Source organism: Streptopelia decaocto (genome assembly GCF_964273445.1).
Source record: "Streptopelia decaocto genome assembly, chromosome: 2".
Classification (NCBI taxonomy): Eukaryota; Metazoa; Chordata; class Aves; order Columbiformes; family Columbidae; genus Streptopelia; species Streptopelia decaocto.
Window position 1 is genome coordinate 144,377,170 of NC_138655.1, and position 15,911 is coordinate 144,393,080.

The 15,911-nt window shown below is 41.9% G+C and overlaps 1 protein-coding gene across 1 annotated transcript in view; it reads left to right on the forward strand.

Moving 5' to 3' along the window:
- The window catches only part of SPAG6 (sperm associated antigen 6), a 67,038-nt gene extending 53,076 nt beyond the window's left edge, over window positions 1-13,962 (forward strand). Inside the window, exons 12-13 of the mRNA XM_082044956.1 lie at window positions 13,315-13,375; window positions 13,913-13,962. Coding sequence (XP_081901082.1) covers window positions 13,315-13,327 — 13 coding nt within the window. The 3' untranslated portion in view covers window positions 13,328-13,375; window positions 13,913-13,962. The remainder of the gene's footprint in view (window positions 1-13,314; window positions 13,376-13,912) is intronic.
- Window positions 13,963-15,911: the final 1,949 nt, after the last annotated feature.

Below are 15,911 nucleotides of genomic sequence, written 5' to 3' on the forward strand. Positions count from 1 at the left end.
ATAATGGTCCTCATTCTGTAAGGTAAAGATAGTTTCATAGCTGTGTATTTACATATTTTTAGCACCATCATATACATTGTTTTCAATTGAGATGTTATATTTAGAAGTTTCTCAAAATGTGGAGCATGTGTTAAATTTCTTTTGCGTAATCCATCAAGACTAATTTGATTTGAGACCGGTGGCTTTTTTTCCCCCCCATCTGTTTGGAAAAGTGCAGTTGTAGAGACATCAGTCATGTAACACTTTCTGTGAACCAGCTTTACTGACAGTTGGGAGTTGTCAGTAACCATGTGGATTTCAAGCTCTCAGTCTGGCTTCGCGCAGAACAACCCTCTGACACATAATTTCCACAGAGCCACAGAATTTAAGGCCGGAAAGGCTGAACGTGATCATCTAGCTGACCTCCTGCCTAGCCAGCCCAGGGATAAGTCGTGTTTCAAGCCTAATAGCTGCAGAAAACACCAGCCTTTGGGACAAACATACACTCAATTTAATAGCATTCGCTTGCCAGTCAGCAGTAATTTATTTCAATAGTTAACGAATGTTATTTAGTTCATATGTATGTTGTGCACATAATGTTGTGTGCTCTTTCAACTGATCTAGCTACAACTTCCAACCTTTGGAAAGCTTTAAGAGAAGCTGAATCTGTGTTCCTTGTCCAAATACGCAGAGACCAAAGCCCATGTTGGGTGAGGGTAAAACAGACAGATGCCCCAGGCAGCAAATTGGTAGAAGCAGCAAAACGGATCTGCAGAGGGAAAATCCTGTCCTTGCTGCCCGTGCCCACAGCTCTGCTCTGAGTTGGCCCCCCCAGTGCTGGGGCACAGGCAGGACCTTGCAGGGCTCGGTGTGGGCTTGCAGGGCTCGCTGGCTCTACCGCTGTGCAGGAGGTGGAGGGAAACACACCAAAGTGCCCATAAAAACCTTTTTCCTTTTCAACTAGGAAGCAGCAAAATTCAATTTTGCTCCTATGCTGCTGAGAAATAATTCTCTCTCTTTGAACCAATGCGGAAATCTCCGTTATGTTCACCTTTGGAAAGCTACTCTACTGAAATGTCTCAGCCCCTCACTGTAAGACACTGTGTTCCCTCTAGGTCTTCTCCTGTTCATTCATATTCTGCTCAGGAGGTGGCCAGCAGAACAGCCCATGAGGGGTGATGTCAGAGGTGACGTAACCTACCACGTCATACTTGGCATTTCCTTTTATCTGTATTGGCGTGCACCGATCTCTGTATTAGCTCTTTTTTTTTGTGACAGCAGTCTGCGCTGCAAATTCAAATTCATTTAGTGTGCTCTCCAAGTCTTTTTCCCTAACCTCTGCCGACCAGCATGGCAACTCTTCTGCTGTAAATCTTTCAACCTTGTAACTGTCTGAGCTTGCTTTTGGCTGCATTGAAAAAGCTTATGGTTTTACTGTGCCCGTGCAAATGGTCAAGTTGCCTCTTTGGGTTACAATCCTTCCTCCTTGTTAGTTACCGTTCCCCTGGTCTTGAAGTTTTTAAAAATGTTACTCAGGAATTACTGTATAGTTTCTTCTAGTGCAGTGCAAAAAATAAGAAATAGTGCATATTCAGCTACCTTCTCTTTGCAAATGGGAAACAAATCCACTTAATCTTATTTTATCCATATTTTGTTATTACTTCATACAGTTATTATTTTGATTAGTTAATCGTAGAATCAAGGGACCTCTGAAGTTCGTCTGGTTCAACACTCTGCTTGAAGAGGGCTGTCACCAGCAAGTGGATGAGGTGAGCCATGGTCCAGCTAAATCCCGAAACATCTCCAGGAGCAGAAGTTCCACAGCCGCTGTGGGCGATTTGTTACAGGGTGACACTGCCCTCCTGATGAACCTGTCTTCTCATGTCCAGACCTCAGCTTGTGGCCACTTGCCCCTCTTACAGCCTCTAGCATTAAGAAGATACCTGGTTCTTGTCTGCATAACCACCTTTCAAAGAGCTGTGGGCAGCTGCTCCAGTGGTCCTGAGCCTCCCCTTGATCAGACCAAACAAGCACAGCTCCCTCAGCTCCTCTCATGCTGCTCCAGGCCTCTGATCATCTCACTAACCCTCCGCTAGACCCTTTCCAGTTTCTCCATACCCCTCTTGGACAGCTGGACCCAGAAACTGGGTGCAAAGCTGAATAGAGGAAGATAATAACTTCCTTCAGTTTTCTGGCCACTGTCTTCTTAATGCAGCCTAGGATGTGACATGCCCTGTTCAGATGAGAGCATGCTGGTGACTCACATTTGGCCTTGTGTCCTCTGTAATGCCCAGCTCCTTTTCACCAGGCTGACTCTTCAGTGAGGTGCTTCCTAGCCTGTGACAGACCATGTTTTCCTTGTTTAGCCTTACGAGCTGTCTGTTGGCCAAAATCTCTGCATTTAAGTTTTGCTCTTTGTCAGTCCAGACAGTTTAAGTCATCAACAAATCTGACTGTGCCACCATCAAGGTTGCTGATGAAACTACTGAACAACGTGGATCTCAGTACTGACCCCTTGGGTGCCCCTCTCGTTGCTGGTGACCTGCCAGACAATCCCTGATTTTCCAGTGACTGAGATGCTCCTGATCAGCAGATAGTTCCCCAGTTTCATTTCTCACCTTTTAAAAGATAGATGAAGCGTTAGCCTCTTTCCAGCCATCGGGGACTTCCCCAGTCACTGCAGTTGTCACAGACAGTAGATGCAGTCTCACAACCACATCGGCCAGCTCTTTCAGGAAGTGGGTGCCAACCCACTCTTGTATGTCCATCTCTTGTATGCTCCCTTTTTGCATTTTGTTTCACCAAGAAGGTGTTTCCATAGCCAATCATGTCTTCTGCCAAAATTCCATCTTCCTGCACAACAGGATCGTTTTCCACTGAGCTCTCAGTAAGGTCTCTCTCTAAAAGTTGTTCAGATCTTCTGGGCACATTTCTACTTCATGGTTGCATCCCAGGTGATTTTATTTATTAGCCCCCAGAGTAAACGGAAGTTTCTTCTGAAATTCAGAGTCATAACTCTGTAGCTTACCTTCTTCTAGATCCTGAATTTAATTATGGTGACGGAGGATAAGCCCAGGCAGATGCTGTGACCACTTTCACCACTGGTAAGACAGGTAGAGTGTAACCCACGACTGACCCCTCCTGCCATGATGAAATTATCACTAGCACAATGTAAGAAGCTCCTGGTTTTCCTGCTCAGTGCTGTGTTGCACTTCCAGCAGGTGCCTGGATCGTTGCAATCCACCATAAGGATCAGGGCTTCTAAGAAGGGCACTTCTGCCAGTTGTCCCCATTCACAGGCTCCTCCCAGTCAGGTGTGCTGTGAGAGGCTGCCCCATCTCCAGTAGGACTGTCCCCTCTGCTACTCACCCAGAGACTCCCCTGGTCTCAGCTTTCCTGCTGGAGCTTGGTACAGTCAGGGAAGTCCTTAACACAGAGCACAACTCATATCGTTCATGTTTGATTCACTGTGATTCACATAATCTTGATTCATTTTGAATCTCTTGATTCATATCACTCTTGTTTCCTAATCAAGATGTCGCTGATCTCTAACATTACAGTCAAATGCAGTTGAAGATGAGAAATCTAATTCCTCTTCTTATTATCTGGGCTTGGTATAGAACCGTAATAATAATAATTACATATATTTCTTTATCCTCAAGCTCTTTGAACCTGACCCACACAGAATTTGATGTTCTCTCAGTCAAGACATTTGCACATGATGACATCAGAAGATGAAGTTGTATTTGCCGCAGAGCACCGCATTGGCACCCTAGCATGCCGTGGCTGTGAAGGTGGAAGGTATTAGAGGGGGATGTGAGCAAATCTTTGTGCTAATGAAAGTACCACACTAACATTAACATCAGGCTGAACAAGCAGAATTTTTTTCTTTATTGGTTAATCCCCCAAAACCCCAAACAATCATGCAAAGAATAGACTCTTTTGAATGAAAGTCACACATTAACTTTATGTTTATATTTTGCTTCCACTCTAGTTGAGTGGGTTTTTTTTCCTCCTTCTTCCACTCATTCATTTGATCAGGATTTTATATAAAAGAACAGAAGTGAAGATTTTTTAAAATTTTTTTTGAATTTTTTTTAAAAAGCAGAAAGCTTGCTGCAGAACTTGGGCTGTTCCTGTTGCCAGAAGGTGAAGCAGCCTGGCTGCACGGTGACTCATGGCCCTATGCCACATCGCAAATAATGCTCTTATTAATCTCTCCAGGCTTTGTTCGGGCCCCCCTCCTAGTGGTGTCTGATTTCATGGTGCGGCGTAGCCAAAGGTCAGATAAACTACATGGTGGCCAGAGTTGCTACTGAAGAAGGAAATCGGAAATGCCTCTCCCAGCAGTTTCAGCAATGGGAATGGAGAGAAAAATAATTTATTTTACTGTGAACTTCCCTGATGTTTCGCCTCATATTGCTGGTTCAGCAGAGGAAAGCTGTGGTACAGCAGTAACCTGGGGAAGCAGCAAGCCCGTCTCTGTTGCAAACTTTTCTGGATCTGCCTGACTCAGTACATTTTTCAGTAAAATTGTTCTTTCTTAAGGTGTTTGATCATTTGCAACAAATGACAGTCCTAATCTAAAGAAGATGCTGAGTTTTGTCTCTAACTGAGCTGATGTAATTGACTGATTCACTAATTACTCACTTTTCCCCAGATTTGATTCAACATACTATTCACAAAGAAAAAACTAGTCACAAATTAGTCAGGCTGAAGTTTGATGTGCTTGGCTACGGGACCATTTTTTTGTTACCAGTTTCAGATGAGTGATTACTCCAGCGAAACTAGCAAGTGCTTCTTGCAAGTTGTTTCTTTTCCCCCATGGCTACCCAAAGCGTTTTTATTCAAATGAAATGGAGCCAATACGCACTGGGCTGGAGCGCTTTGCAACCAGCTAGCACAGCCAGATCAAATACGTATGCTTACTGTAGACATCGCGTGGTTTCCTCGCTCTCCTTTGAACCAAGCTGTCTTGTGGTTTCTGGTGACTGCTGCCTCTGTGCTATAGGCTCTGGGTAATGCTGACACATATAGGACTTATCTGGAAAAAGAGAGAGGAGCAGAAGACAACATCACTTCCTGCACACACAGTCCTGTCCTTTTCTATCAAAGGTCAAGACCTTGTCAAAGCTCATTTCAGGAGAAACTCCCTGGGCTGTATTTGAATGATTTTGGGGGCAAGGGAACCTGCCTTTGGCTAGAAAGATACAGGAGAGCAATAAGTTTGTTCTTCAAAAGCTTCATAACTTCAGGAACAGGCATTGCAATTCCAGCCTCATATTACGATCTTCAGCATCACGTTTGGGCAAGTCTGCAGCATGTGGGGCTGTGTTCTTGCTCTGTCACGCAGAGACACATCAGCCTTGTTCTCCAGCGCTGCGTGGGGCCTTTCTCTTGCAGCAGGGCTGCTGCCGTCCATGTGGGCACAGGGCTGCTGTCGGCTGAATCCAGCAGCGGTCTGTTCCCATCTTGAGCAGAAGCCAGTAATTGCACAAAGCACAGGAAAGGGGAGAGACTGATCAGGGGGTCTGCGTTAAACATGGCCTCTGCAAGAGCCAGGGCAAGTAAGGCTTTGCAGTGAGCAGATTTGGGACTTGTCAATCTCTTGGCCATTTTTGAGGAGAACAGCCCCAGCTCACCGCCCCATTTTACAGCTTGCCAGCAGCTGCCCTGGGACGAGACCCCATGACACCATCATCCCAAATCTCACCCCATTTCTGCATGCCAGCTCGCTCGCGGAACCATGGCCATGGCAGGGATCAGGGAGGTGACAGCCAGGGCCAGCCCTCCTGCCCCAGCCTCTGGTGTCCTCTTCGTCACTGCCTGTCCCTGAACAGTCTCCTATTAACCTGCTGGCTGGCTGGTGGGAAATTGTGCGGGAGCCCTGCCCTCTTCGGTTTGCTTACCCAGAGGGTTTTACTTTGCAGAGAGTGGTTATTACTGCTCTGCTTTTGTTCTTTGTCATCGGTCCTGCTTTATTTTAATGTGGATTAACTGTTAATAATAATGTGAAGCGTTAAGCTTTGGCAACCAGCTGAGCTCTGCACAAGTCCGAGGGCAACATGGCTGAGGCACGAGGCTGCTGGCTGCTGTGGCAGGCAGCTGGACATGCCAGGCACTCTGTTTGGTGGCCGGCACAAGCGGCTGTGTCCCGCCGAGGTGTGAGGGGAGGTGGGAAGGGTGGCTCAGCACATGCTGGTGCAGGGCTCAGCACCAGCCCCTCTCCTCTTCAGCCCCAAGTTTCTCCCAGCGCTGCCCTTTGGGGTTCCTTCCCGCTCTCCCTGTCATCCCTCGGGAAGGTGGCGGGAGGAGAGAGGAGAGAAAGGATGAGATTTGGCTTTACTCATAGATGCTGCTGCTGTGGAGTCACTGCCATGTGAATGTAGATGGACAGGCAGAGGTGATTAATAGTAAGACCTATTATTTTAATTGAGTCATATTTGGCCTCTCGCTTTTGTCAGTACTCGATTTTTTGCTATTGTTATGGTGTGAATTTGGAATTAATGTAAAGTATAATAAGAATCTCTCAGCTGGCAAACACAGGCAAGACTGAAAATTAAAATGCTATGTAAATCTCACAAGATTAGGGCATAAACTGCAGCAAGCACTGGAATGGCTGAAGCCTGAAGATGCTGGAAAAGCCTCTCTCCACATTATTCCTGATAATACAAAATCAATTTACATTTAATGCATTTTTTCCAAATAACCATCTACCACATGCTATTTGATACTACTAATGAATGCAGAAATTGGATCTTAATACATTCCAGGGAAATATTCTGCAGAGGTTTTATTAGTTCTAAAAATACTCAGTGGCATCGCAGTACTTTGTCATTAAAATTGCCAGGTTTTGAGATACAGATATCGTGGAACTGTAATTAAAATGCTGCGGTGCTGGCAGTGGCAGCGTTTTGTTTTGAAATCCCAGGTCCTTTCTGATGGCTTTTGAGCCACTGTTTATGAGATCCTACCACCCTCCTGCTTCCACCCCTGCTACAGTAATGAAGGCGGGAGAACGGCAGCAGGCAGCAGCCGCTGCAAGGACGGAGCAGAGGAAGGAACAAGGAGGCATCAGTCAGACTCACGCACAGCTCCAAACTCTCACATGCTCTCCTTCCTCGGGGCTACCTCATCCTGCCCTGATGCCCCTGAAGAAAAGGCAACAAGCAGTGAAATGGGTTTCTCCCACTTGGGATACAAAGTAGGCTCAGGGCCGTGAATGCTGCACAGTCCTGCACATGGCAGAGGCCGCTCAACCTCGTGCTTTTGGGGGCTGCTGCGGCAGTAGACACTGGCTGGAGCTGCTTCTCCCAGAAATCCCAGCAAATCCCATTGAAATGGAGGCATCTAGCACACGGAGTGGGAGAAATCTCAAAGAGCCTGCCAAGGAGATAAGCTCTCAAGTGCTGGAGCACACCCTCGGCTTGCCACCCCTGTGACAACCACGGTGGCTGCTGAGGCTGTTGCGCGGCTGGGGTGCAACAGTGGCTGGGGTGCACAGAAGTTGGGGTGCACAGAGGTTGGGGTGCACAGTGGCTGGGGTGCACAGATGTTGGGGTGCACAGTGGCTGGGGTGCACAGAGGTTGTGGTGCACAGAGGTTGGGGTACATGGCGGCTGAGTCATGAAATCCACCTCGCCTGCCGAGGATGTGCAAGTCCCCGTGCTTTTGACAGTTGCTTGGAGCTCCATCTGCAGCACTGCTGGGGAAAATATCATTTCTGCTGTGCCGAAGGCAGCCCCGAGCCATTAATTCCCGGCTGCGGGAGAGCGATCCCGAGCATCGCGGAATCCCAGAGTGCGGTGCCGGCTCCTGGTGCTGGGAGAGATGGGCCTGGGGCTCCCCGCGGGTCTGTGTCAAACAAGCACTATTTCTGACGTGCCAAAAGGTGCTTTTTATCTCTGCAGATTAAAGCCAGCCTGGGCGCGGGGCAGCCCCGAAAGTAGGCCTCTCTGCGCCGTCCTGGGCAGCCGGGCAGCCCCCCCGTGACTCAGCTTCCTTGTCTTGGGAATTAGGATAATAATATCTGCCCATGGGAGCTTCATCGGTTACAGCCAGTGGCTAAAATTGTCAAACCAAGTGAGAGAAAAGGGCCATGTATGGTTAGATTTCCCATCAGAATTTGGTTTTGATGTGTTTTTGTTGATTTTGGTTTTGTTTGTTTTTGTTCTCCCCCTTCTATCAATAAAACCGAAGTGAACTGAAAATGAGACACATGGAAGAGAAAAAGAAAAAAAAAAAGAGAAAGAAAAAAGAAAAAGAAAAAGAAAAAGAAAAAGAAAAAGAAAAAGAAAAAGAAAAAGAAAAAGAAAAAGAAAAAGAAAAAGAAAAAGAAAAAGAAAAAGGAAAAGAAAGAAAAAGAAAAAGAAAGAAAAAAAAGAAAAAGAAAAAGAAAAAGAAAAAGAAAAAGAAAAAGAAAAAGAAAAAGAAAAAGAAAAAGAAAAAGAAAAAGAAAGAAAAAGAAAAAGAAAAAGAAAAAGAAAAAGAAAAAGAAAAAGAAAAAGAAAAAGAAAAAGAAAAAGACCCACACTCGATCTAAATAAGACTCTATTTGCCTGAAGCTTCCTATTGTCTTTAACGTGCATACAGGCAAGCAAGACATCTCTGGCCCAGAGGAAGGTTATGAGCCCCAAAATTAAGGCTATCAGAAGCAAAGTGGAGAGATGAGTTACAACAGCAGCATTAATATTTTTTTCAAATCCTTTTCAGCCGTGGTTACAGCTCCCATTTATTCTGCCACTGACTAATTTGATCAAACATTGTGAACAAATAATTTGTATTAAAAATCATGCAAGTTCCACCCTTCATGCAGTTGGCTTCAGGCAGGTATTTATTGGATAACATAGTCTCAGACTAGTGAATGTTGACATTTAATTAATATGGAAGCTTAGCATTGTGAATATGAAGAATAGAAAAAGGCCCAAGAAAATCCTGTGATAATGAAAGGAGATGACAACCAGGTTCTGGTAGTCAGACATTTCTGTTGACATTGAAGGGTCAAATGTAGATATCTGGTGGAGGGCTGCAAATAACACACTGCAGGTCAGGGTTTGCATGTACAAATAGCCCTGTATGACGCCTGACTTATACCTGCTTGAGCTGCTTGTATTTACATTGGTGGTACTATGGTAGATATTTTTGTTGTGCCTATACTAGGAAAATGTTACCAAAATAGGGAGAGAGGTAAAGTGACAGTAAAGTGCTATGCCTGTGAATGCATACCGCACAGCTATAGGATTGCTTTCCATTGACCATACTGGAGAAAAAAAAAAAAAGCAAAATTAGGCTAGTAAAACTGCATCTGTATCAGGAGATAGCCACCATGACCCACATACCTACGCATGCAGAACCCTGTAGCAGCTCAATAGCACTTATGTCCTGTCTAACTTGTGACATCGGCTCCCACAAAAAGCAAAGAAACTGCAAAGAACTTGACTGTAATAAAAATAAACTTATAGAACTTACAGAAACTTGCGGCAATGGTTTCTTTTGTCAAGCATAAATCAGGAGCATGAGGTTGCCTGAATTTTCCCTTATATTAACTCTGTAGTTCTTAAGTTAAGATGAAAATGGTTTTGGAGAAAGGAAACAGAAAGAGTTATTCTGTACTGTACACTGAGGATATCACAAGACACGCTAAATTCCCCAGTCACTTTGTTGGACATAAATCTACCACTTACTTCTGTTTATTTTGTGGTTTACCTTATAAAAGCAATTGTGCACAGAATCTAGTTTATTGTGTGTGCAGGAAGGATACTATTTTTTCCTTACATTATTGGGCTTTATAACTAAACCTCTATGCTTTCATGTACTTCACACTGAAATTTGACAAAAAGAGGTGAGAATCTGTCTTTTTCTCTGTTTCACATTGAGATTCAACAGAGAAGTTTCTACTGAGTGGAAACAGATATTCCACTAGAAGTCCACTGCTGCTGTATAATTTAAATGCTTTTTCAACACCACAAACTACCTCAAGCCAAACAGCTGGTGTTGACTAAGAACAGTATTTCAGTCTGTTACATGCTGTGATTATTACTTCCCAAACAAGAGTTTATACTTCATTTTCAGTGAAGATTAAATTAATTAGTGTGGCATGGGTATGATACAAGAATAAGGAGGTGAGTGAAATTAAGAGTTTTCACCTACTCTGAGGTTTGTTTAATTATTTCCATTTGTAAGTGTTCTTCTGGGACTATATTTTAGCAAAAGTACTTCTTTTTGAGCAAATATTACACTTTGCAGTTCACGCAGAAACACACAAGCTCATCGGAGTGAGTTCCTTCCAGTTTGACTATGTACGACACACTAAAGGAAAAACAAAATCACACTGACCAGGCTTAGAAACTCTTTTCATAGCATATATTGAAAATTAGTGCTGTCCTCCCAATAAGTAGGAAGAATTGTAGTGTGTGAAGAAGTTGTATGTTGCTCCTTTATTATATTTGAAGAAAGTATTTTCTCATGTTGCAGGAAAATTGTCACACTAAAGAAAGCTACTACTTCCTCTTTTCTCCATTAAAATGTAATGAGCATTCTCCTAAACCGTCAATATTATTGCAATGCTTTTCTCTCCAGAGACCAGGGATTATTCCTCCATCATAAAAATAAAGTTTAGTGTTTAAAAGCTTAGCTCTGCATTCATAATGTGCTGTTGATATAAAAAATCTTCACTATCCTTACAGTTGTGGGAGCATTTCATAAGCCATTTTAAAATGAATAATAATTTAAAACACCTGCTTTAGAGAGCAACCCCTACGAATTTGATTCTACAAAAACGCTGGTTGCCCTCACATGCCCTTAATGACCAATTATTGGCAGCAACATAACTTAAGGTTTTAATTGATGCTTTAGCCAGGATTTTGACTTACTATAGTATTTGTAAAGATTCTAATTACATGATATAGTAGAAATTAGAAGGCAATTTGTAAATGTTTAGATCAGTATGATTCATACAGTAAAACTAGAGCAGCCTAAACATGTATCTAGCTTTACTGGTGGGAGCAGTCCACACTTAGAAGAACTACCTAAACATAACTGCAGATTCAGGTCTTAAGAGATAAACACTATCAATCTGACCAGGTTTCATTGCCACAGAAATATGGTACGTAGTATAATTTGTATTCCGTCAGCTATAAGAAGAAAATTTCTTTTCCTATTTGAATGTTAACTGTGAATACTTATTGAGAGATATGAATATATTTGTTATTTTAATATATATAAGCAAGTAAATCTTAGTGTACATCTTCTTCACAAGAAGTTTCTGATGAACATGTAGACATATGAGGCATTTTGACAGGACCCCAAGGAGTGTTTCTTTCCTTGAAACACAGCCCTGGAAAACTGAGTTTGCACCATGAGCCGCAGTGAATTCCGGATTCACTTTGTGTGAATATCTTTCCACTTTTGGTTAAAAATGACTGCATCAGTGATCGCCTCACAAAAACTAGACAATATTTTGTCCCTCTGAAGCATATTTGAAAACACTGGATACAAAAGTAATGCAAACAGAGTGAAAACAAATTACTTAAACAGCAGAACCGTTTTGTAGTATCATTCTAAAGGCATTCCCAGCCTTAAAAAACATTCAAAAAGCATTCAAAACCAGAGCAATTTAGAGGTTGCATTTGCTATTCAAAACAAGTTAGAAAAGCTTTAACTGCGCATTACTTACAGTTGTACAGTTCCTTAAAAAGTCACTTAACATTTCCTGACCATAGCATTTTTGCTCATCTGCCAAACCTTGCTCTTTGCATGCACAAGCCAGCCACCAGTGTTTAAACAGACTTTTTCACACAATTCTTTAAAAAATCAGTTTCCTTTTAAAATGTTGATACAGCCTGAGGCACCTATATTTCATAGAGACAGAGAGGGCAGAAGCATTTGTTTCTGGGCAGCACAGAGTACCTGTTCTGAGTTAGCTCGTGCATGTCTGACTCCCCTGAATTATTCTATTGATTTCGAGGGGTCCACTTGCATGAGAAAAGTGAGCAGCAGAGACTGGATGCTCATTTTATTGTTTCATCCAACACGGATTCATTTTCTAGGATCAGTTATTCTGTGTGATGAATGGGAAGTGCAACTAAAAAATTGAGCCTAGAAACCTAATGTTAGCAGAGAGTGCAGGGAAGTCTGATTGTGAAATATGATCCAGAACGCATTTACTAACAGGCAAAACTCGAAACTCATTTCTCACCCAGGCAAGACTGTTAAAGTCAGTAATACTTTGCTTTTCCATTACAGACAACAGGATTTCTGCTGCACAAAGGCTAAGCAGAGCAAAGATAGAAAGATCTGGTACTCAGAGCAGCAGTACTTTAATTTACCGAAACCTCGCGTGTGCAAAAGGTAGAACTAATTTAATTGCAAATAAATACCAAGAAATAAATTAATGAAACAGTACTAAATTTTGCAACAAAAATGTGTTATGGTTAAGATACTCTTTTGTGTCAGTCTTCTTAAAGAGAAGGAGACAAAGGAAAATGGGTAGGGAAAAAAAGGCTGTACTGAAAGCACACACAGAAACCAAACACAGGAAAACTGTTGGGGACTTAATAGTGCTAGAGGTAAATTGGCCACTATTCTTTCTATCAGAAAGAGACCAGAGTATTTGATTAAGTTAAACAGGAGCCATTTCTTTGTTCCTGAGAATAGAGAAAGCGACATTTCAACCAGACAACTGAAACAGAGAACACAGGGAAAAAAAATCTATTAAAGAGATAACAAAAGAGAAAAGCACTTATACTAATTCTGTCAAAACTCATGGAGCATCCTGAGAGGTTTATAAAGGTGATCTTCTTCTAAGGCACACAGAGACCAGGCTACAGTAGAATATTTGCGGTAGGTCCAAAGGATTGGTGATTTCTTGGCATTTCTACAAGTTAAAGGCCCAGTAATGCCTATGAAATAAGCTAAACAACTAACTCTATGAGGGCAAATAAAACAGCACAGCTGCGTGGATTAGAAATTAAATGTTATAAAGACAAAAGCACTCAACCTCTGAAACACTGAAATTATTTCAAGAGGTGCTGTAGAAAGGCAGACCAGCAGATTTGATGAATGTTTTAGCTGTTTCACCTACAACAGGAAGCTCTCGTGTTCTAGAGAGGGTCCAGCACTAGTATTGCTATAAATGAAAAAGTAAAATGATGTCATTTATTGAAATCCATCATGTCAAATCGGTATCCTTTTATCTCCATGATTATTTATAGTATTTACCAATCAGAGTGTAAAATAAAACATAACCCTCACCTGCACTTATATTCACTTAAATCACTGTTCACCTTCAAACTAAAACCCCCCAATTCGAATCATCTGCTGTTATTTGTTCTTTAGATTTCATATGTGAAGAAATAATCAGTTATCCTTTGAAAAAAGCCTAAGTCTCCCGTTTCTGGTAAGTTCACACAGAATGTATTTTACAACAGTTTGTATACTGAATGCATTTGGTGCAAATACCTTGATCTTACTGGGGTTAATTTAGGGTAAATACTGATTTGAAAGCAAAATATGGCCCACCAGCTTCCATATTTAGGTTAATGCAAAGATTTATTAGTCCTCTAGGTAAACATTGACCTTGGCTTCACCTTGGTCAATATTTACTTCTCAAGTTAATAAATCTTTATATTAACTGCAATTGAAGTCACTCTCTGCTTAAGAGATAAAGACCAAATAGGACCTCATATGAAGACAGCATTCATCAGATAAACTCCGCAGCTTGATTTATCTTCTTGCTCACTTGTCTTAAAAAAATGATAATCTATAGATGATGAAAGATGTTCCTCTCTGGAGGTGAAGGTGGTGAAGGTGGTGGGTGTTTCTGTTTTGTTTTTGCTTTTTGTTTTTGTTGTTGTTTGTTTGTTTGTTTCTGTAATTTTGTGCACTTCACTTGCATTTAAAAATGATGTCACAGCTTTTTGTCTCTTTTGCTTAGGAATGGTCAGAGTTTCCAGTATATTATTCTAAAGGATATTACATCCCTACACAGTCTATTTACCTATGGGCAAACCTGGAGACTATTTTCTTCAGTGAACAGCCCTTGTGGTCACAGAGTTGGCTGCTATTTGGTTTGAACAAAGTGACAGGTCTGACTTTTTGGAATTCATAGTTATTTTCAAAAAACATGCTGACTGGGGCTGGTGAGAATGACACTGCAATCAAACACCAACAAGAAAGAAATCAACTAACATGTGAGGACCTTGCAAAACCAGGAAATATCGAAGTTATGACAAGAGGCATCAAGGACATGATTTAACCCAGCTACCGGGAATGGGAATATCCATTACTGTAAAAGAAATTGTCCTAAGAAGCATTTTGATAAACAGAGGATGAAGTGAAGTCACAATTAGAGATTTTATTGAAATTAACAAGGAAAAGGAAAAACAGAGAAGAACAGGTTTATACATCTTCTCTCTTCATGATTTCAAACACTCTTCCACTGATTAAAATCTCACCATGCTGTTTTCTCCACACTTAAGTTGTGCTTTAAAAACCAAACCAAACAACATACATTTTGTTTATGGATCTCTCTGATGCAGTCCAGACACATTGTACCACATTTCATTTTTAAGCGGATTCTGAACAATGTGAAGTCTTTCTGCTTAACTGTTGTCCAAAAATTGAGGACTTGTTGAGAGGTAATTACTCAGATTACAGAGAAATTAAAAATTGAACTTTCTGAGAAAAAAAAAATCAAAGCAGCATTAACCTTACAAACTAAATGGCAAGGCTGTTTCCTTTTTAAAAAACACATTTAAGATCTCACTTAAATAAACACTTCATGCATGCAGGCACTCCCTTTGAAGTCAATGGGTTTAGCCATGGATAAAACTAATCCTAAATTCTGTGTAGAAAGACAGGTACAAAGTCAGTGAATCATTTAAACCTCACAGATTCTCAGCATTAGGCTTAAAAGCTTCAGAGGTCTCTTGTTAGTCCTTTGGACCGGAGTTTTTCATCCTCTGGAAATCTGGGGGGCAGGATTTGTCCTCACTGGAAGATAATTTCAGACTTTCCAACTACGCTCCTCTCATCCATCGAGTGGCAGTTTCAGCATCCTATTGTTTTTCTCCATGCAGCGCTGATGAATTTACAACAATGTTGTGATGCGTTTCTGAAGGCAGCGCAGGGAAATGTCATGCAAACTCCATTAATAAATCATCCTATTGGCATCAACTGTTTGAATGGCACAGCCAGCTATACTAGCAAGACAATACATTTGCATCGTTGTTGTGTGTGTGCATACAAATCTATATGAGTATATATACTTTCAAACACCCAAAACCTGATCTGCATCTCTCTTTTTTTTTTTTCCCCCCGTCGTTGAAAAGAGCAGCTTATCCAGTAAATGACAAGGCATACAAAAGGATACAAGCTGTATAAAGGCAATGGTGATTGGTATAATATACCTCTGACGTTCATTGTAAATGATGTAACTGTTCACAGCTGTACTTCTCTCTACACTGTCTTTCTTATTTCTAGATCATGAAAATAAACCACAGATAATACTTCAACATGGTTACAAAGTCAGCCAGGATTTTAAAAGAATATTTTAAAGGATAGACATAAATAAATAAAGAAGGTTTTCCTTAATTTACTGGCATGTGAACCGAGAGTTGAGAATTTAACTGTTTGAAGGCTGTACTGCGAGTAAGTGGAAGTTCTGAGGGAGGGAAAAACAAACAAATGATGGCTGCTGACTCCCAATATTCCACTTCAATTGGTGGGGGTTGTCTCAGAGAAAGACACGTGAGCTTTTCCCGGCGGCAACAGGATTTTGACATCTAAAAATAAGAGGGAGCATTTGCGTAGTGAATCACTCACTTATCTGCACCACAGGTTTGTACTAAAAGCCGGAGCGTGTGTCCGCGGACGCCGTTCCTGCCGCGGTGAGCACAGCAGCCCGAACCGCATCAACGCGGCACCGCGGAGCG